General features: G+C 44.5%; 1 protein-coding gene across 1 annotated transcript; it reads left to right on the top strand.

Annotated features, from left to right (window-relative positions):
• Nucleotides 1-5,104: 5,104 nt before the first annotated feature.
• On the top strand, nucleotides 5,105-5,959 carry LOC140897137 (olfactory receptor 14A16-like). The gene has a single exon (XM_073309491.1). The coding sequence runs from the start codon at nucleotides 5,105-5,107 to the stop codon at nucleotides 5,957-5,959; it is 855 nt and encodes a 284-aa protein (XP_073165592.1).
• Nucleotides 5,960-21,260: the final 15,301 nt, after the last annotated feature.

Here is a 21,260-nt window from a genome sequence, read left to right as displayed (position 1 = left end):
GAAAGTGAGTGCAACAGAAATGCATGGGTAAATTCCCCAGCTCAGCTAACCCTGTGCTAATGCAGAGTAGCTCCATCGTTGGTTTGATACTGGCCCAAAGACACAAGGCTGGACGCTGCAAGCTTATATGAATTCATTAATTTAACAAAGAAATTGATATGTACCAATCTTGTGATCCCAAGGGGAGTCTCTGACATGTTTAAAACCAAATGCACTGCTTCAGGTAGAATAAACAAACAGATTTATTAAATACAAAGATAAATTTTAAGTGATTATCAGTCAAAGCCTAACAAGTCAGAGTAATTACCAAAATAAAATAAAATATAAGCATGCAGTCTAAACTCTCAACCCTATTAGACTGGGAAGCAACTAGATAAAGCAGGTTTTTTCACCTCACTCGATATTGCAGTCCTTAATATACAGATTTGTTCCTTAAATGTGGGCCAATTTCCTGTGCTGGAGTCTTGTCTTCTTCTCAGTGTCCTGGTTGCTTGCAGCGGAGATGGGGGCCGGAGAAGGGCCCAGTTTGTGTATACTCTCAGCACATGTGCTTCTAGAACACAAGTCCAGGCATGTCTGTAGGGTATTGCTGAGTCTCTCTAAGCAAGGCTGAGCAAGTCCCCTGGTGCAGCCAGGTGAGTCATTGCATCGTAACTCCCTTGCTGGACAATGGCTACTGATGGATTGTTTGACACCCCACCCGGGCATTGGTTACTTTCCTTGTTGTTGCCTCTGGGGAACTAATATCTCTCTGATTCCCCAACTTACAGCATGGTTTAGTGACCACCATACAACATAATTCTCATAACTTTGTGTGCATTAATGATACACATATATGGATAGAGAAATGAATTTCAGCAGATTATGACTTTCCCCTGATATCTTACAAGGCATGATTTATATGTAAGATCACAATTATATGAAAATGAGGAATATGGGGGTTACAGTGCACTCCGCCAAGGTATACAATGGCACAGAGAGGGAAGCTTTCAAATGTACACAGAGCTCTTCTTCAGGTCTGCAGGTGAGCTCTCCATAAGGTACACCTTCTCTCTCTAAGAATTACCAGTATGAATAATTTGCCTGGTGTCATATACTTATAAAATTGGTATAAGTGGAAAAGTGTCATCACATGCACTGAGCTCGTATTTTATGCATCATCCATTGTAAAACTAGTCACAGCCTAGCTAAGAAAGGATCTCACAAAGCAGGCCTATTATTAGTATTAGGATACCCATCTGTGTGCATTGATATATACAATGCATATATGAGGGACAAAAGCACAATATGTGATTCGAGAGATAAATCGATAGATCGATCAACAGAGCTTGGGAATTTATACCAGCTGAGAATCTGCTCTGAATGCTCATGATTATTAATCCATAGCTCACTTCCTTTGCATATTTTGCACTAAGGCCCTGATCGAGCAAATGCCTTTAGAAAGTGGTTATCTTTAAACACACAAGCAGTTCCACTGATGGTTTGCAGTTAATCTCATCTTTTGATTTATTAACACAGAATAAGAGTTTTCTCAAATCTAGAATCTCCAGGTTGCCTTGGCCCAGACTCACCAAGCTGTTATGCCACTCCTCCACTCCTAACTCCCTGTGATGGGGTCTGTTCCTGCTCTACAGTGCAGATCGCTCCAGCAAGGACTCCCCTCTGGCTGCTCTGGAGAGCCTCTTCCCCTCTATACATAGCCAGCAGGAGGCTCCCTACTCCCTGAAATTCTTCTACTCTTTATCTCTGGGACAGGGAACACAGCTGGTGGTCCCTAAATTGAATGGGAGCTCAACTCTCCGCTCTGCAGCCTGGAAGCCCCAAGAACCCTGATTCAAGACAGGCCTCTGAGGGCTTTCAGATTCCATGCCATGGAGCTGGGAGCCTGAAATCCCAGGGTCCATGGCTCTGAGGTAACCTTGCCATGCAGACTGTCCTGGGCCAGGAACCTGAGGGCTTCCAGATTCCCAGGCCAACTGGCTCCTTGGAACCAACACTGAGATGGGAAGCTTGGGGAGCCAGTGGACCCAAGAGTTTGGAAGCCATTGGGTACCCATTCTGGGACAGTTGCATGGCTGGCCAGACCCTGAGCAGCAGTCCCTAAGCCCATTCCCTCCTAGGCCCATTCCTGCAGCCATTGCTCAGAGAGCACTGCCAATGACTGCTGCTAGAACCCTGGCCCAAATTCAGCCCTGAACAATCGTAGAATCATAGAATATCAGGGTTGGGATGCAACTCAGGAGGTCATCTAATCCAACCCCCTGCTCAAAGCAGGACCAATACCAATTAAATCATCCCAGCTACGACCAATCCCCAACGAATGCAGGGGAAAAAAACCTCTGTTCCTCCAGAAATAATTATGTGGTGTGTCTGAAGGAAGAAGCTATTCCAGACCAGCTGGGCTTCTTAAGCCACAGGGCTATGAGCTACTGTAGGTCACATGTCTGCGCTATATATATATATTTGATTTGGCAAATATCTTCGGACACCTTTTGGACCTCAGCCCTGCCTTCTTTTAGCCAAGGGCCCTTCCAGAGATGTTGCCATTGTGTAAGACCCAGGCTCTGGATTGTGTTCTCCCTCTGTGGGGTCAGTTCGAGTATATTGTCAGAGTGGTTTGTTCACAGGTGATATCATTACTCGGCTCACAACCCCGGAGACCGGATTCAACTATTTAGTCCCAGAGGAGGGATTTACTGGGCTGAAGCCATGTCAACCTGTAGAGTTGGGAGGGGCTTCCAGTCCCCCTGATCCCATTTAATCTTTTACCTCTCAGCCAAGCATACCCTAGGAGTGGCGCAGAAAGTGCCCATCTGTGGAGTGGATCCCTGTCAGCTTGGAACTGCAGAGAGACCCGGCAACTCACAAATCCAATGACGGAACATGAAAATCTGTGCTGGATAATGCAGTAATGGGTTCATGAGAGAGATAAAGAGATTGTTGTGCATGGAAATATATTGACAGATAATGGCCAATAATTTTGAGCACTGCAGGATCAAATGCTTTGCAATTTGGGAAGAACAATCCAAGATCAACACAGTAAGTTTGTTACTGTCTTTTTTCTTTATTAAAAATATTGTCTTTTCATAGAAGTCCCCCAAATTTCCAAACGTTTGAGATTTTTGCCACAGAGAAACAATCGTTCTCTGCTAAAAACTGTTGCAAACTGAAAAATTCCAACCAAAATCTCTCCTTCACATAGAAAAAGAATCAGCTTTTGTATAGATAGATAGATAGATAGATAGATAGATAGATAGATAGATAGATAGATAGATAGATAAAGTCTTTCCATGAAAATTTGCTTAACTGAAAACACAAATTTTCTTTAAAAAAAGTTAAAGCAGAACATTATTGACTAGGGTGGGAAGCACTATTGTTGTTCAATGGTACCATAATTTCAAACACTGTCATTCTGTTATATCCATTTTTATTTCTGTTTCAAAGTCATGAACGCAGAATGGCAGAACAGAGTGAACAGCAGAACTGAAAGCCCAGGGAGTATGGGCTATACTTAATAGATGTGCTAGAACCATGAAACTCAGAGTTTGGGTTCAATCAAGCAATGGCAGCCTGTTTATGTGGACCTTGCCCAAGGACATTAAGGGCATATCTACACCACAGCCGGGAACATGCTTCCAAACTCATGTAGGCATACTAAGTGAATCCTCTCTCAAAAGGGCCGGCAAAAAAGTCTTCTCCACCTGCCCGCTTCACATAGCAAACTGCACTAGCGGAGAAGATGAGGGCAGCACAGGGAGTGGCTCAGTCTAGCCACCTCAGTACAAACCCGCTTGAACTCTGTGGGTACGTAGTCGGATGAAGCTTTAGCTGGTGTCCAGGCTACCTCTGGCTACATGGGTATGTTTTGTGCAGTAACTTGAGCAGAGCTAGCCCATTTCCATCTACTGGAGCTGTGACGGTGTTCCCATATGCTGTGTAAATGGATCCCCAGGAGGTCAATAGCACAGGAATCCAGAGCTCCTGGTCTATCACCATATCCAGTGTACAACACTTCTGCCAGCTGAGAACAAATGGGTTCACAGTGTAGATACATGATAAGACAGAGCCCATTCCCCCACAGAGCTCATAAAAGTCAGAGAAAGGGATGGAGGGGAAACAGAGGCATGGGGAGAGGAAGTGACTGGCCCAAGGTCACACAGCAGGACACTGGCAGAGATAAGAACAAAAGCCAAGTCTCCTGGCTGCCTCTGACCCTCACAGAACAGGTATACAGTCACAGAGGGAAACGACACAAGCTAGCAGTAACTGTGCAATTCTACTAGCCCATCTTTACTCAGAGATGGGAGTGGAGCTGGGATTGGTGCCATCAATCAATTTGTAACCAAGTGGCAGGTCATCTATAAACAGAGTTTGGAGAGGAATTGTTACAGACAAGCTTGCACTTAGAACACTTAGAGAGTCTGTCATATTTCCATAGAAAGTGGGAATTGGGCTGTCTTGGAGTTCTAGTACTTTAGTTCCGTGCCCAAGTTTTCCTCTGTTGTTTGACAGAGTTGAGGAGCCATCTTTGCTTGACCTCTGTGGTTGTTGTTGTTGTTGTTTTTGCAGTTTCAGTCTTTAATGCATTTGTTCAAGTGACATCTTGGGACAGATCCCCGGATGGTACAAACTGATATAGCCCCATGGATTTTATGGGAGTTATGCTAATTGACACTATTGCGATAACACATCTGAGTAGTGGTCTGATTCTATGCAGTACTTGTAGCCATGTTGGTCCCAGAATATTAAATAGACAAGGTTGGTGAGGTAGTATGGGAGGCTCAAAATCTTGTCTCTCTCACCCAGGGAAGCTGATCCAATAACAGCTATTACCTCACTCACTTTATCTCTCTAGTGCTCTCTGATTTTCAGCAGTGGAAGGATTGGAGGGGTGCTGTGCACATTTAACAGAAGATCATAGGACATTACTCAGAAGGGAATCAAGGCCCTCTGACAGTCAAATCCTGAGTATGGACCTTCTTCTTCCCTCCACAGCCATCACACAATGTGCTGAGGAAGAAAATGTACAACCGAACCACCATGACCAAGTTACTTCTCCTGGCATTCTCTGACAATTCGGGAGCTGCAGATTTTGCACTTTGTGATGTTTCTGGTGCTTTACCTGCCAGGTCTGATGGGGAATCTTCTCATCATCACAGCTATAGCTCTCAACCACCATCTTCACAATCCCATATACTTCTTCGTGGTGAATCTGGCCATCTTGGACCCTGGATTCATTTCCGTCACCATCCCCAAATCCATGGCCAATTCTCTCATGAACACCAGGGTGATTCTTTATTCTGGATGTGCCGCCCAAGTCTTTCTCTTTATGTTCCTTGGTTCAGTTGCTATTGGCATCCTGACTGTCATGGCATATGATCGATATGTCGCCATCTGCCAACCACTGCACTATGAGAGAGTGATGAACAGGAGAGCTTGTATACAAATGGCAGCCAGTACCTGGATCAGTGGTATTCTTTACTCTGCCCTGCATACTGGAAACACATTTGCATTATCCTTCTGTGGAGGAAACGTGGTGAATCACTTCTTCTGTGACAACCCCCAGTTAGTCAAGCTTGCCTGTTCTGACTCAGACCTCAGTGAAAGTGGGGTTATTGTCTTCAGTGCTTGCTTAGCTTTAAGCTGTTTTGTTTTAATAATTGTGTCATATGTTCAGATCTTCAGATCCGTTCTAAGAATCCCCTCTCCACAGGGCAGGCATAAAGCCTTCTCTACCTGCCTGCCTCACCTCACTGTTGTCTCTTTGTTTGTTTTCACTGGCATCACTGCCTACCAGAAACCCAGCTCCAGGTCCATATCACATCTGGATCTATTCCATATCTATTTCTATTCCATTGTACCTCCAATGCTGAATCCGATCATCTACACTATGAGAATCCAAGAGATCAAAGCTGCCCGGAGGAAACTGATTGGACAGAGGTTTTTTTATGACCAATAAAATATCCATCTTTCTCCTTTGATTTTAATTTCCTTCTGTGCTTCCTTGAAAATATAATGAAATGATGACATAATTGTCTCCACAAGAACATGGTTTGTCATCTCTTTATGCAAAAAGGGGAATTTGCACTTGCAAAAATGAAAACACCACTCAAGTCAATGGACCTAATGTAACTGCATACCAATGTAATGTAAATAATATCATTATCTATCTGTTTGCCTTCTATCTATCTATCATAGGATTGTGTACTGCCACCCATCACCACACTATGTTAGCACCTTCTACATAAAATCATTAGCCCTATCAAAGTCCTTAGTGAACCTCAGGGAGTGTCTGTCTTCTTTTTTGGAGTAAAAATTGGATTGCAGTATCAGTGCAGTATCTGTATTTTTTTTGCCTCTGTCTCTGTTTTTTTAGTTTATTTTTTGATGGGTTGGTTTCTTTCTTTTTTTGAAGTGTTTTTGGAGGTGGGAATGACTGGAGAGATAGTAAGTGTTCACTTACACATCATTGTCGATGTTTTGTTATCTATCGAGGGTGTCCATATGTGATATGTTTGATGGGGTTTTCTGAGCGAGCTGAAAGATTTCTTTCCACAGTGATAAAGGTGTGCACAAGAAGTGTCTGCATGGTTTTCTGTTGAAATAATTATATGAATCAGGCTGGGATAGGATTGTGCTTTTAATGTGTGTTAGGGAACCAAGAGCCTTAGGTAGACATCTTTTCATTATTGTATCAATAAATAAATAAATAAATGCTGTGTCATTCGTGCTACGGTGGGAAAGGGTTGTTTGTTTGTTTGTTTGTTGCAGCTCTGTGTACGTTTCTTAAAGACAGTCAGACTTGATAATGAGGCCAATTTTGATCCCTTTTAAATAACTGGGATATAGCAAATCACTTCAAATAGATCAGGATTTGGCCAATGGCCAATACACACAAAGATCCAAAAATGGGTAATGGTGGCCAGGAGAAAGTGAGTGCAACAGAGACGCATGAGTAAATTCCTCAGCTCAGGTTTCAGAGGGGAAGCCATGTTAGTCTGTATCAGCGAAAACAACAAGGATTCCTTGTGGCACCTTCGTGACTAACAGATTTATTTGGGCATAACCTTTCATGAGCTATAACGCACTTCATCAGATACATGCCGTGAAAAATACAGTAGGCTGTATAGTTATACCTTCTGTATATTTATAACTGCTTACTGTATTCTTCACTCCATGCATCTGATGAAGTGGGTTTTAGCCAATTAAAGCTTATGCCAAAATAAATTTGTTAGTCTCTAAGGTGCCACGAGGACTTCTCCCGGTTTTCCTCATCTCAGCTAACCCTGTGCTAATGAAGAGTATCTCCATCAATATTGCTGGTTTGATACTGGCCCAAAGACACAAGGCTAAATTCAACCGTGACATAAACAGTGGTGTATGCAGTGTTGTTGCAGCCATGCTGGTCACTGAATATTAGAGAGACACGGTAGGTGAACTAATATCGTTTATTTGACCAAGTTCTGCAGGGGAGAAAGACAAGCTTTCAAACGTATACAGAGCTCTTCTTCAGGTCTGGAGATGAGCTCTCCATAAGGTACACCTTCTCTCTCTAAGAAATACCAGCATGAGTAATTTGGCTGGTGTCATATCATTATAATATTGGTATAAATGGAAAAGTGTCATCACATGCACTGAGCTGGCATTTTATGCATCATCCGTTGTAAAACTAGTCACATCTGAGCTCAGAAAGGATATCACAAAGCAGGCCTATTATTAGTATTAGGATACTCATCTTTGTGCATGGATATATACAATGCATATATGAGGGACAAAAGCTGACATCGGTTGAGCTTGGGAATTCACATCTGCTGTCAACACTCATGATTATTAATCCATCGCTCAGTTCCTCTGAATGTTTTGCACTAAGGCCCTGATTCAGCAAACCCCTTTAGAAAGTGCTTAACTTTAAACACGTGAGTTGTTCCACTGGTGATTTACAGTTAAAAACTCATCCTTTATTGGATTAGATTTAGGGCTAGGTCTAAACTGGTGTCAGACCTGTCACCGCCTGAATATTTCTCCTTCCCCTGTTAATCCATCTTCTACAATTGAGGCATTTGAATTACTAACCCCTTCTGGAGACTGGTTTATAAACACAGAATAAGAGTTGTTTCAAATCTCTGGGTTGGATTGACCCAAAGTTACTAGGCTGTTATGCCCCTCCTCTGCTCCCTAGTCCCTCTGATGGGGTCTCTTTCTGCTCTGCAGTGCAGGTCGCTCCAGCAAGGTTTCCCTCTGGCTGCTCTAGAGAGCTTCTTCAAAAGTTCTCTCTGGTCCTGGGTCTCCTCTCTGCATCTCCTGCAGGAGACTCCCTTCTCCCTGACTTTCTTCTACTCTTTGTCTCTGGATCAGAGATCAAAGCTGGGTGTCCCTGGATTGAATGGGAGCTCTCTACTCCTCAGCCTGGAAGTCCCAAGAACCCTGATTCAAGACAGGGCTCAGAGGGCTTCCAGATTCCATGCCATGGAGCTGGGAGCCTGGAATCCCAGGGTCCAGGGCTCTGAGGTAACCTTGCCATGCAGACTGTCCTGGGTAGGAACCTGAGGCCTTCCAGATTCCCAGGCCAACTGGCTCCTTGGAACCAACACTGAGATGGGAAGCCTGGGGAGCCAGTGGTCCCAAGTGATTGGAAGCCCTGGGGTACCCAGTCTGGGACAGTTGCATGGCTGGCCAGACCCTGAGCAGCAGTCCCTAAGCCCATTCCCTAGGACCTTGATCAGACCGCACTGCCAATGACTGCTGCCAATGACTACTGAGCAACGGCTGCAGGATCTGGCTCTGGCATCCAAATTCAGCCCCGAACAAGGCCAGCTTCTCCAAGATGGAGCAACAGTAGGGGCTGAAAAATGATTTCATCTCCCTGCAATGTGCAGAGAAAGGGCTCACAGGGTCTTCAGTGCAGGACACTGAGTCGCAGATCACATGGTCTTTGTCAACAGGATTCTAGGGGCACAACACAAGTCTTGTTACACAGAGCTCTGTGCCCTGCAGGCATGTTTGCTGAGCAACACCCCACCAGCCCCCCCAATCCCACAACCTGCCCTTAGGTGTAGCAGCAATTTCTAAGAAGTTGCTTCCCAAATGCTTGAGTTGGACTAACCAACAAGACACTAGCCTTGGTGGACACTGACCTGAGGATCCTCCAGTGAGATCCTCAGTTTCCTGCCCCATGCCAGGGGGTGGTAGTTGTGCCTTGTTGTTGTTCAGCTTTTGCTGTAATTTATGGAACGTTTAACTGGAACGTGGTCCAAACACAGGCCTTAGAACCAGAACAGAGTTGCAAACAGAGTCCTCTTTACCCAGGCCTATCGGCTATTTAGCCTATTCCTGGCCATGTGTGGTGCATCTGCTGTTGGCTAGCTCTGTGACGTACCTCCATCACCTACATGAGGACATGGCACACTGAGCACCATCCAACAGCTCCCATCCAGGGTCCACCTCCTGGATGGATGATGAGCCCTAGACAGGCCATAGAAGAAGAGGAGAAGGAGGTGGTCCTCAGGAGAAAATTGTTGGAACTTCGGTCTCCAACCACGCCCTATCCCCCTCGACACACAAAATGGTCTTTCAAAAGACACCCCTAATCGCAATTAAACAAACTAAATTCCGACAGGCCAAACCGTCAGCTGATGTAAATCGGCCATAGCACAATTGAAATCAAAGGGTCAGGCCATCAGTCGGCATAACTAGCCCTAGCCCTTTGAGAAAACAAAGATAAACTAATATGTCTTGACTGACTGTTACTTACAAGTCTGAAATATGAGAGACATGTTTAGAAAGATTTGGAGAACATGGATTGATATCCGATCCCTCTTAGTCCCAAGAGAGAATGGCCACAGACACAAAGAACCCAAAACAAAACCTCTTCACCCCACTAGATAGGAAAGTATCTGTTGTCCCCACTGGTTCCTTTGGTCTGGTGCCAATCAGGTTACTTGAGCTTCTTAACCCCTTACAGGTAAGGAGGAATTTAAGCTACCCCTATGGTTATGACACGCCCCCAAATCACAGACGGTGTCGGACAACCTGCTGTGATTTCTTCCTGGAGCTTGAGGAGAAAACAGAGTTAATAAGACACATGCACCTCTAGAGATACTACTGATTATATAAAAACTAAGAATATGTTCCACATTTCAACAACAATTTTAACCAGTTGATTCTGGGAAACTTTCACGAGAGAGTGCATCAGCCACTTTGTTAGAAGCTCCTGAAATGTGTTGTATTTCAAAATCAAAATCTTGGAGCGCTAGACGCCACTGAAGAATTTTTTTGTTCTTGTCCTTGACGGTATGAAGCCACTACAGCGTAGCATAGTATGTTTGCAGGCGGAAACGCCGTCGCCAAACGTATGGACGTAGCTTTTCCAGAGCGTACACAATGGTGTAGCATCCCTTTTCGCTGCTTTACCAGTGACTTTCCCTCCCAGACAGTTTCTTGCTCAGAAACATCACAAAATAGAATTCTTGATGTGGTCGTTTCTGCATTAAGACTGCTCTCACACCATGCTCGGACACATTTGTGGTTACTAGGAATGGTTTGTCAAAGTCTGGGGCCCTTAGCACAGGGTCAGACATGAGTGTTGCTTTAAGCCAGTTAAAGGCCTTCTAACACTGTTCAGTCCACTGAACTGCATTTGGTGCTTTCTTTTTGGTTAGTTTTGTCAGCGGGGCGGCGTTTCGGCTGTATTGCGTTACAAATCGTCCGCAATATCCGGCCAAGCCAAAGAAGGATTGGACCTGTTTCTTTGACTTTGGAACAGGCCACTTTTGCGGAGCAGCCATTTTGGCTTGTAGGGGGTTGATAGTTCCTTGACCCACCTGGTGTCCAAGGTAATTCACTCTTTTTAGGCCTATTTGACACTTTTTGGCCTTCACAGTTAGCCTGACTCCCTTATGCTCTTGAAGACTTTTTGCAGATGCTCCAGGTGTTCTGCCCATGAGTCAGAAAATAAGGCCACATCATCAACGTAGGTGACTTCCAATCCTGCAAGAAGACTATCTACAAGTTTTTGGAAAGTGGTGGGTGCATTTCGCAGGCTGAAAGGGAACACATTAAATTCACACAGCCATACATGGGTGATGAAGGCTGACCTTTCCTTGGCGGATTAATCCAGTGGTACTTGGCAGTACCCCTTGGTTAAGTCTAAGGCAGAGATGAACTGGGCAAACCGCATTTTCTCCAACAGTTCATCTTTTTGTGGCATTGGATAGTTGACTGGGCGAGTTACAGCACTTAGCTTACAGTAGTCCATGCAAAAGCAGATCTCCCCTTCCGGTTTGGGAACTAGAACCACTGGAGAGGCCCATGCACTGCCAGAGAGGCGGATTACACCCATCTGTAGCATATCCTGGAACTCCCATTCTATAGCAGTTTTGGCTTGAGGAGACATCCGGTAAGGTTGGGCTCCAATTGGGTGAGCATTACCTGTGTCAATGGAGTGGTATGCCCGTTCGGTCCGTCCTGGGGTGGCTGAGAACACTGGTGCATAGCTAAGACACAGCGCCTTGATCTGCTGTCGCTGCATACGCCCAAGGGTCTTGGAGAGGTTCACCTCTTCCACACCAGCAAGCACTTTTCCCTTCGTCGTAGACACCATCAGGCCACTCAGCGTCGTCTCCTTCCTGGGCTGTAAACTGACAAAACTTTAATTCTCTGGAATAAAAGGACTTTAGAGAATTAAAATGGTACATATTCGGATTTAGGTTTGAGGTGGGGGATGCTGTGAGAAAGCTCTTGGCCCGTAAATGTCCCATCCCACGGCGCTTCCATTTTATGGGCCTGGAGCGCCTTCAAGACCACAACCTGGTTCCCCTACTTTATCGTACCAGGCTTTTTGCTCTTCCTGAACATCTTTTAGGTTTTCTTTAGCAAGGGCTAACGAGGTACGGAGGGTGTTTTGTAAGATGTTCACAAAGTCCAGACTGTTAGTTCCTGGAGAAGGTGTAAACCCCTCCCATTGCTGCTTCACCAGCTGTAATAGCCCCTGAATCTCATGGCCATATACAAGTTCAAATGGGGAAAACCCTAAACTGGGATGTGGTACAGCTCTGTAGGCAAAGAGCAACTGCTGCAACACTAGGTCCCAATCATTGGAGTGCTCATTTACAAATCTACGTATCATGACCGCCAAAGTTCCACTAAACTTATCCACCAGGCCATTTGTTTGATGGTGGTGTCGTAAATTTAAAGGGAAGGGTAAAGACCTTTAAAATCCCTCCTGGCGAGAGGACAAATCCTCTCACCTGTAAAGGGTTAAGAAGCTAAATGTAACCTCGCTGGCATGTGACCAAAATGACAAATGAGGAGACAATATACTTTCAAAAACTGGGAGGAGGGAGGATTTGATCTGGTCTTGGGGTTTTCCCATTCTTTGGCACACCTCACAAGACCGGACATAGGTAGAAAAATCCTTGCCCATTCCCTCCCAGTGGAACCACTTTCCAAAATGATCTTTGGTCCTGTTCACCCCAGCAAGGCCACTAGGATGATCGTGGGCTAAGCTCAAGAGCTTTACCCGGTACTTAGTTGGAACTACCAACTGTCTCTGAGTATGTCAGTCTTCCTGGTGTCCACCAGAAAGAGTTTCCTTGTATAAAAATCCTCTTTCTACAACAAACCTGGATCGATTAGAAGAGCTGAGAGGCGGTGGGTTGCTCCGTGCCGCCGTCCAAGCTCTGTGGAGGCTTTCATCTGCTTCCTGTTCAATCTGGAACTCTTCCCTTGATGCTGGAGACATCAGTTCCTCATTGGCTTGTGGACCTATGCTTGGTCCCTCTGGAAGCGATGTAGGGGATGGGGCTGTTTCCATTGACTGTGAACCGTTCTCCGCTGGTGCACTACGTTGGGGTTCAAACTGCAGCTGAGCCTCTTGAGTAGGGTTATCTGCTGCTGCCAGTGCAGGTTCGGTGCGGCCCTCTGCTGTTGAGTTTGCAAGTACTGGATTCAGTGCTGGCAATGGGTCTGGTGTTGGTTGTTCCGCCCGTTCCGGTTCTGAGACTGGCTCTGTCTGGGTCTCTGAGACTGGATCCACTACTGCTGTTGCAGACATTGGCATGGGGTCCGGTACATTACCTCTGACCTGGTCCTGGTAGAAGTTTTCGGAACAGAGCTAGGCGTGACAGCTTGCTTAGCCTGGCTGTGGGTGACCATTCCCACCCTCTTGGCTAGCTTCACATGACTGGCCAAGTCTTCCCCAACAGCATGGGGATGAGATAATCATCATAGACTGCAAAAGTCCACATTCCTGACCAGCCCTGGTACTGGACAGGCAACTTGGCTTTATGCAAATTGAAAGAGTTTGACTTGAAGAGTTGAATTGTCACTTGGGCCTCTGGGTTGAGTAAGTTGGGGTCCACTAAGGAAGCATGGATATCCGGCACCTGTTCTCCAGTGTCCCTCCACACAGTGACCTTCTTCCCACCCACACTCACAGCTTCCCTCCGCTCTGAGGGTATCTGGGAGGTATCTGGGCCTACGGATCTCTGGTGTGATTCCAGTGCAATGAACTGTAATCTGTTGGGGATCTTGGGGCAGTTGGCCTTTGCAGGCCCCGGCTCATTACATTTAAAACATCGTCCAGCTGACAGGTCACTGAGGCGAGGTGGGTTGCTGAAGAACAATGTGATGGTACGGTAAGGTGATGGAGTGTTCCTTAGGGTGTAGCTGGGGCCTTGGGCTGCCCCCGGTAGTAGGGTGTGGTCTGAGGGTGTCCCTTCTGATATCCGCTGCAACTGTGACCAGGGTTGTTTCTCTCTCCTCCCTCAACCCATTTTGTTCAAGTTTGCCCTGCCATTCTGGTGGTCTGGGACTGCTCATATTGATCAGCATAAGAAGCAAGACTTCCTGCTGAGTCCATTTTCTTATCCCATAAACAATGTTTTATTTCCTCGGACATATTCAGGAACTGCTACTGAGCCATCAAATCACACATTCCTTCGAAGCTAGTTACACCCCTTTTTTGACCCATTTATCTAACAGACCCTTTATTTGGTTTACATAAGCCACATTACTTAGTCCAGGCCCTCTCTTAAGGGTTCAAAATTTTACTCTGTAAGTTTCAGGTGTAACTTGAAATTGCTTTAAAATCAAATCCTTGAAATTATTATAGTCAGAGACCTCCTCAATAAGCATCTTATTGAATATGTCCAGAGCTCTTCCAGTCAATTTTGTGACCAATGTGGTCATCTTGTGAGCTTACGGAATTTAATGGATTGTGCAGAGTCTCTCAAAGGTGAGAAAATATTCAGCAATATCACTAGATTTATAGAATCATAGAATATCAGGATTGGAAGGAACCTCAGGAGGTCATCTTGTCCAACCCTCATCATACTGTGGACATAGTTGCTCCCATTTGTGGATTGTTGGTTAAGGATTGTTAGGATTATACGATATATTTTGCTGAGTCTTTGCTTTCTCCATCTCCAGTGCATGCTTCCTCTCTTTTTCCCTCTCCTCCATTTCTTTTTCCTTTGCCTCCATTTCTTTCCTGTGGACAGCATCTTTGGGTTTTTTTGCCTTGGGTTCTGTCATCTTAGCCTCTCTGTTTTTAACTAACTTTGCAACCAAGAGTTAAAAAGAAAACTGGCTTGTCAAATTTTTCTTCTGTAATGTGATTCCTATGTTCTCTGATAGATATTCTCAGCCTACAGAAAAATCCTTTGTCTCCAGGTAAATAGACAGAAAAACCCTCTAGTTGCTCTTAGCTAAAAGCTCTTAGCTTCAGGTCTGTGAAAAACTTGTGATTTTCCCCGCAGGAGACTACCTTGCCTTGAGGTAGAGAAAACTCCAGCTCAGAAAGACAAATCCCTTTTGTTATACTTGCTACTCTGCCCCCCCCCCCAGGCAGAGACAGAAAAACTCTAATTGCTTTCAACTTAAAACCTGCTTCCAAACAGACCAAAGGAAAAATATGTCCTTTTAAAATCCTACTGTGCTTCTGCTTCAAAATGATCTAAAAAAAATAAATCTCAAAATGGTCCCACAAAAATCTCAAAATGATCCCACCGCTCTGCCACCATGTCAAGGTTCCTTCCGCAATGTGAACTCTAGGGTACAGATGTGGAGACCTCCATGAAAGACCCCCTAAGCTTATTCTTACCAGATTAGTTTAATAACTTCCTCAAGGTACAAACTTTGCCTTGTCCTTGCACTTGCCACCACCAAGCGTCTTAAACAAAGAACAGGGAAAGAGACCACTTTGAGACGTCTTCCCCTCTAATATCCCCCAAGCCCTACACCCCCTTTCCTGGGGAAGGCTTGATAAAAATCCTCACCAATTTGCATAGGAGAACACAGATCCAAACCCTTGGATCTTAAGAACATTGAGCAAGCAAGCAGGATTTTTAAAAAAGAATTTTAATTAAAGAAACAGTAAAAGGATCACCTCTGTAAAATCAGGGTGGTAAATACCTTACAGGGTAATCAGATTCAAAACATAGAGGTTTTAGACAAAACATAGGTTTAGACAAAACATAGGTTTTCTCTAAACATACCTCTAGACAAAAACCTTAAGTTACAAAAAGACACAAAAACAGGAATATACATTCCATTCAGCACAGCTTAATTACCAGCCATTTAAACAAAGGAAATCTAACTTATTTGTAGCTAGATTACTTGCTAACAAGTTCTAATACACCATTCCTGTTCTTTTCCCAACAAAAGCATCACACAGACAGACAGACCCTCCCCCCCCCCCCCGGATCTCCAGCTTTGAAAGTATCTTGTCTCCTCATTGGTCATTTTGGTCAGGTACCAGCGAGGTTGTTTTAGCTTCTTAACCCTTTATCGGTGAAAGTGTTTTGCCTCTGGCCAGGAGGGATTTTATAGTTCTGTATAAAAAAAGGTGGTTACCCTTCCCTTTATATTTGTGACACCTTATCTCTCTCATGCTCTGATTGTCAGCAGTGAGGAGCACTCGCTGCTCCTCGTCAATGGAAGGATCGGAGGACTGCTGTGCACATTTAACAGTAGATCATGGGACATTACTCAGAAGGAATCAAGGTAATTCCCTCTGACACTTGAATCCTGAGTATGGACCTTCTTCTTCCCTCCACAGCCATCACACAATGTGCTGAGGAAGAAAATGTACAACCGAACCACCATGACCAAGTTCCTTCTCCTGGCATTCTCTGACAATTCGGGAGCTGCAGATTTTGCACTTTTTGGTATTTCTAAGATTTACCTGGCAGGCCTGATGGGGAATCTTCTCATCATCACAGCTATAGCCCTCAACCACCATCTTTACACCCCCATATTCCCGGCATCCAGTGCTGAGAGGCAAAACAACAGCAGGGGTTCGTTACCCGGTGTGTTTCACTCAATAATCACAATGGGGTGGAGAAGCAGAAAAGTTTATTTGCAACTGCAAACAAGGTACAGGGAGAATAGAATCTCAAATCCTGCACACCATAGCAGGTTATTACACACACTTTTATATTCCTTAATGCTACTGCACTACACAACATCCAATTAAAACTTTGCACAAAAACGCTGCCTTCCTTATATGGGTTACAATAATATTTTTTTCCTGCATCCTCTAACAAGCATTCCTAGCAATTTAAACAACCAGCACATTCTGTCTGGCCTTGTAGCTCTCTCTCCTATTATCTTTTACTTGGCGTCAGAAAACCTTACACTATAAGGCATTATCTGCGACTGCAAAATTGTTTTAAGATCAAAAGAGCTTACTTGAACCAGCCAGGCCTGAATTCTATTAAGGAGGGGTTGAGAAGAAGCCCTTAGGCCTTCAGTAGGGAGACTTCCTCGACCCTTCTGTTCCTCCATCCTCTCCACTTAACTAGTGGCCATGCCCTGAGGGCTCCAACACCATGTACTTCTTCCTGGTGAATCTGGACATCCTGGACCCTGGATTCATTTCCGTCACCATCCCCAAATCCATGGCCAATTCTCTCATGAACACCAGGATGATTTCTTATTCTGGATGTGTCGCCCAAGTCTTTCTCTTCATGTTCTTTAGTGCAGCTGATATTGGCATCCTGACTGTCATGGCATATGATCAATATGTTACCATCCGCCAATCATTGCACTACAAGAGTGCCTGGATCAGTGGTATTCTTTACTCTGCCCTGCATACTGGAAACACATTTGCATTATCCTTATGTGGAGGAAATGTGGTGGATCAGTTCTTCTCTGACATCCCCCAGCTACTCAAGCTTGCCTGACTTCAGACCTCAGTGAAAGTTGGGTTATTGTCTTCAGTGCATGCTTAGCCGTAAGCTGTTTTGTTTTAATAATTGTTTCCGATCTTCAGATCAGTTCTAAGAATCCCATCTGTACAGGGCCAGCATAAAGCCTTCTCTACCTGCCTGCCTCACCTCACTGTTGTCTCTTTGTTTGTTTTCACTGGCATCATTGCCTACCTGAAACCCAGCTCCAGGTCCTTATCACTCCTGGATCTCATGGTGGATGTTTTCTTTTCCATGGTACATGCAAAGCTGAATCCGATCATCTACAGCATGAGGAACAAGGAGATCAAAGCTTCCCTGAGGAAACTGATTAGAAGGAGGTTATTTACAACCAATAAAAAGTCTATCTTTCTCTTTTGATTTTAGTTTCTTTCTGTGCTTCCTTGACATATTTGAAAACACCACTCAAGTCAATGGATCTAATGTAAATGCATACCAATGTAAAAAATATCATCATCCATCTGTTTGCTTGTCTATCTATCTCTGACAGGATTGTGTACTACTACCCATCACCATGCTATGTTAGCACCTTCTATATAAAATCATTAGCCATATCAAAGTCCTTAGTGAACCCTCAGGGAGTGTCTGTCTCTTCTTTTTTGGAGTAAAAATTGGATTGCAGTATCAGTACAGTAGCTGTATGTTTTTTGCCTATGTCTCTGTTTTTTTAGTTTATTTTTGATGTGTTGGGAACCAAGAGCCTTAGGTAGACATCTTTTCATTATTGTAATCCCAAATAAATAAATCAATTTGTGCTATAGTGGGAAAGGGTTGTTTGTTTGTTTGTCTGTCTGGTGAAGAGAAAACTGTGGAGTATTTCTTAAAGACAGTCAGCCATGATAATGAGGCCAATTTTGATCCCTTTTAAGTCACTGGGATATAGCCACTCACTTCAAATGGATCAGGATTTGGCCAATGGCCAATACACACAAAGATCCAAGAATGGGCAATGGTGGCTGGGAGAAAGTGAGTGCAACATAAATGCATGGGTAAATTCCCCATCTCAGGTTTCAGACAGATAGCTGTGTTAGTCTGTATCAGCGAAAACAACAAGGAGTCCTTTGCTTGGTGTCATATCATTATAATATTGGTGTAAGTGTAAAAGTACCGTCACATGCACTGACCTAGCATTTCATGCATCATCCATTCTAAATCTAGTCACATCCAAGCTAAAAAAGGATTTCACGAAGTAGGCCTATTATTAGTATTAGAATACCCATCTTTGTGCATGGATATATATAATTTCATATATGAGGGACAAACGTATAGTATGTGATTCAAGAGATAGAGCGATAGATCGAACAATGGATAGATAAACCCAATTATTGTGACTCATTTTCTCTTCATGTCTAGACAGACAGACATAGACAGTCTATAAGTAGACAGACAGACTCTGGGGTAACCTTGCCATGCAGACTGTCCTGGGCCAGGAACCTGAGGGTTTCCAGACTCCCAAGTCTGGAACAGTTCCATTGTTGGCCTGTCCCTGAGCAGCAGTCCATAAGACCCATACAGCGGCTGAGTGAAACTAACAATCTTGTCAATCACATCTGCTGATAGGCTAATAGCAGCTTTGAAACTGACAAGATTGTCAGTTTCACTGGGTAGATTCTTGAGTCCTGGGAAGCAAATTTTGTTTCTGAGACACCATGTGTTGATATTTCTAAAAAAAATATGTTTTTTTGTTTAGAGTTTCTGGTTAGAGGGAAATTTTGAAATAGCAATATTTCACATGAAGCAGAAATCCTGCCTTTTAGCCAGCTCTACTTACTTAGGTGGAAGAGGGAAAGTCCGTGATTTTTGGAAGATGCAGAAGTGTGAGGTAGTGAAGGGCAGAGAAAACTATGGCTGGTTGAAGAAGGAGAATGTTGTAGTTCATTGATGGAGAAAAAATTGCCATTTGCTTAATGGTGAAAAATTACACTTAAAAGTTAGTTAAAAGTTAATTAATGGGAAAATTATTTGCTGAGGGAAGGAGGATGTTATGCTGGATAAATTGCTGAGAATTTGGTGGACGAAGTCAATGTATTTTACATGTGTTCGTACTGTCCTGGGCACAGACCTACAGTCTGGACTCTCTTTTCATTCAAAATGGATAAGTAAAACAAATATTGCAATCACTTGATTCTATGGCTCAGGCCACAAGGCTATGTCTATGTAAGAGATCACCCAGTCGGATGTGGCCCATCCCTGCAGCCATTGCTCAGATTGCACTGCCACTGACTGCTGCCAGAATGCTGAGTAAGGGCTGCAGGATCTGGTCCTGGCATCCCAAATTCATACCCAAACAAAAACACCTTATCCAATGTAGAACAACAGCAGGGGCTGAAAAATGTTTCCAGATCCCTGTAGTCTGCAGAGAAAGCTCTCTGGTTCCTCAGTGCAGGACAGTGTGTCCCAGATCACATGGTCTTTGTCGGCGGACAGAACAAAAGCCTTGTTAGGCAGAGTTCTGTGCACTGAACATAAGAACGTAAGAACGGCCATACTTTGTCAGACCAATGGTCCATCTAGCCCAGTATCCTGTCTTCCAACAGTGGCCAATGTCAGGTGCCCCAGAGGGAATGAACAGACAGGTTGTCATCACGTGATCCATCCCATAGCCCATTGCAAGTTTCTGGCAAACAGAGGCTAGGCACACCATCCCTGCCCATTCTGCTAATAACCATTGATGGACCTATCATTCTTGATCTTATCTAGTACTTTTTTGAACCCTGTTATAATCTTGGCCTTTGCAACATCCTCTGGCAAGGAGTTCCACAGGTTCACTGTGCATTGTGTGAAAAAATAGTTCCTTTTGTTTGTTTTAAATCTGATGTCTATTAATTTCATTTTGTGACCCCTCTAGTTCTTGTAGTATGGGAAAGAGTAAATAACACTTCCTTATTTACTTTCTCCACCCCAGTCCTGATTTTATAAACCTCTATCATATCCCCCCCTGAGTCAACAGAGGGGGTTTTGCTGACCAAATCCTGCAGCCTTAGCAGGGAAGCCATTTGGAGAAGCTGCTTCACAAATGCTTGAGTTGGATTCTCCAACAGGCCACCTTGGAAGACAGCGTGATGAGCCCTAGACAGAGCTTAGAGGAGAGGGCAGTGGTATTCAGGGGAAACTGTTGGATCTTCAGTCTACAGCAATTCCCTATCCCCATCCACAAACATAAAGGGCTTTCAAGAGATACCCCCAATCCAAAATAAACAAAACAAACTCTGACAAACTAGGCCCTCAGCTGGTGTAAATTGGCCAAACCTTGATTGAAATCAAACGGCCAGGTCATCAGTTGGTGTAAATAGCCCTAGCTACTTTGAAATCAATGGAACTGCATCAATTTACACCAGCTCAGGACATGACCTTTCATTTTTAATGCTTGCCTCTGGGTACCGCTTAGTGGCCAGCTTTGAACACCCCAGGCAGCCTGACCTCTGGGTTCCTCTGGTGGTTGCCTCCCAAGAGCTGCTGATGCAATGCAGGAGAAAACATTCTCTGCTGCCCCAGTAGCAATCATGTAGAGTTAATGAAGGAACAGGTTAGTCCAGGCCAGCTGAGCTTCTGGTGCTTCTAGTCTCTTAGCTCTTGTATGTCACATGACTGTGCTATAAATATACATTTGACTTGTCCAAACTTAGCCAAATCTGCCTTGATTTTAGCCAAGGGTCCTTTCAGGGATGTTGCCGTCATGTGAGATCCAGGGCAGGTCTGTTCCCCGTCTGTGGGGTTAGGGTTGGCTGGGACAGGTTGTCCAGGTGGTTTTTTCCTGAGGTCACATGAGAGCTGGGCTCACAGCCCTGGAGCCTAGACTCATCTATTCAGCCCCAGAGGAAGGACATACTGGCTGTGACGGTGTTTGATGCCTGCACAACCCAGGAGCAGTTCTAGATTTTCAGGGGTTTTCAGTCCCTCATCCAGTTTAGTGAATCAACTCTTGGCAAAGCCTGCCTGAGGAGGGGAGCAGGCAGCGCCCATCTGTAGAGGGGCTCCCTGTCTGCTAGGAACTGCGGAGAGACCCAGGGACTCAGGAAATCCATCCATGGGACATGGAAACCGCTGCTGGAT

The sequence above is a fragment of the Lepidochelys kempii genome, chromosome 13 (assembly GCF_965140265.1).
Source record: "Lepidochelys kempii isolate rLepKem1 chromosome 13, rLepKem1.hap2, whole genome shotgun sequence".
In the NCBI taxonomy this organism is placed as follows: Eukaryota; Metazoa; Chordata; order Testudines; family Cheloniidae; genus Lepidochelys; species Lepidochelys kempii.
Note: the sequence above shows the minus strand (reverse complement) of the source record. Positions and strands in the feature narration are given on the sequence as shown.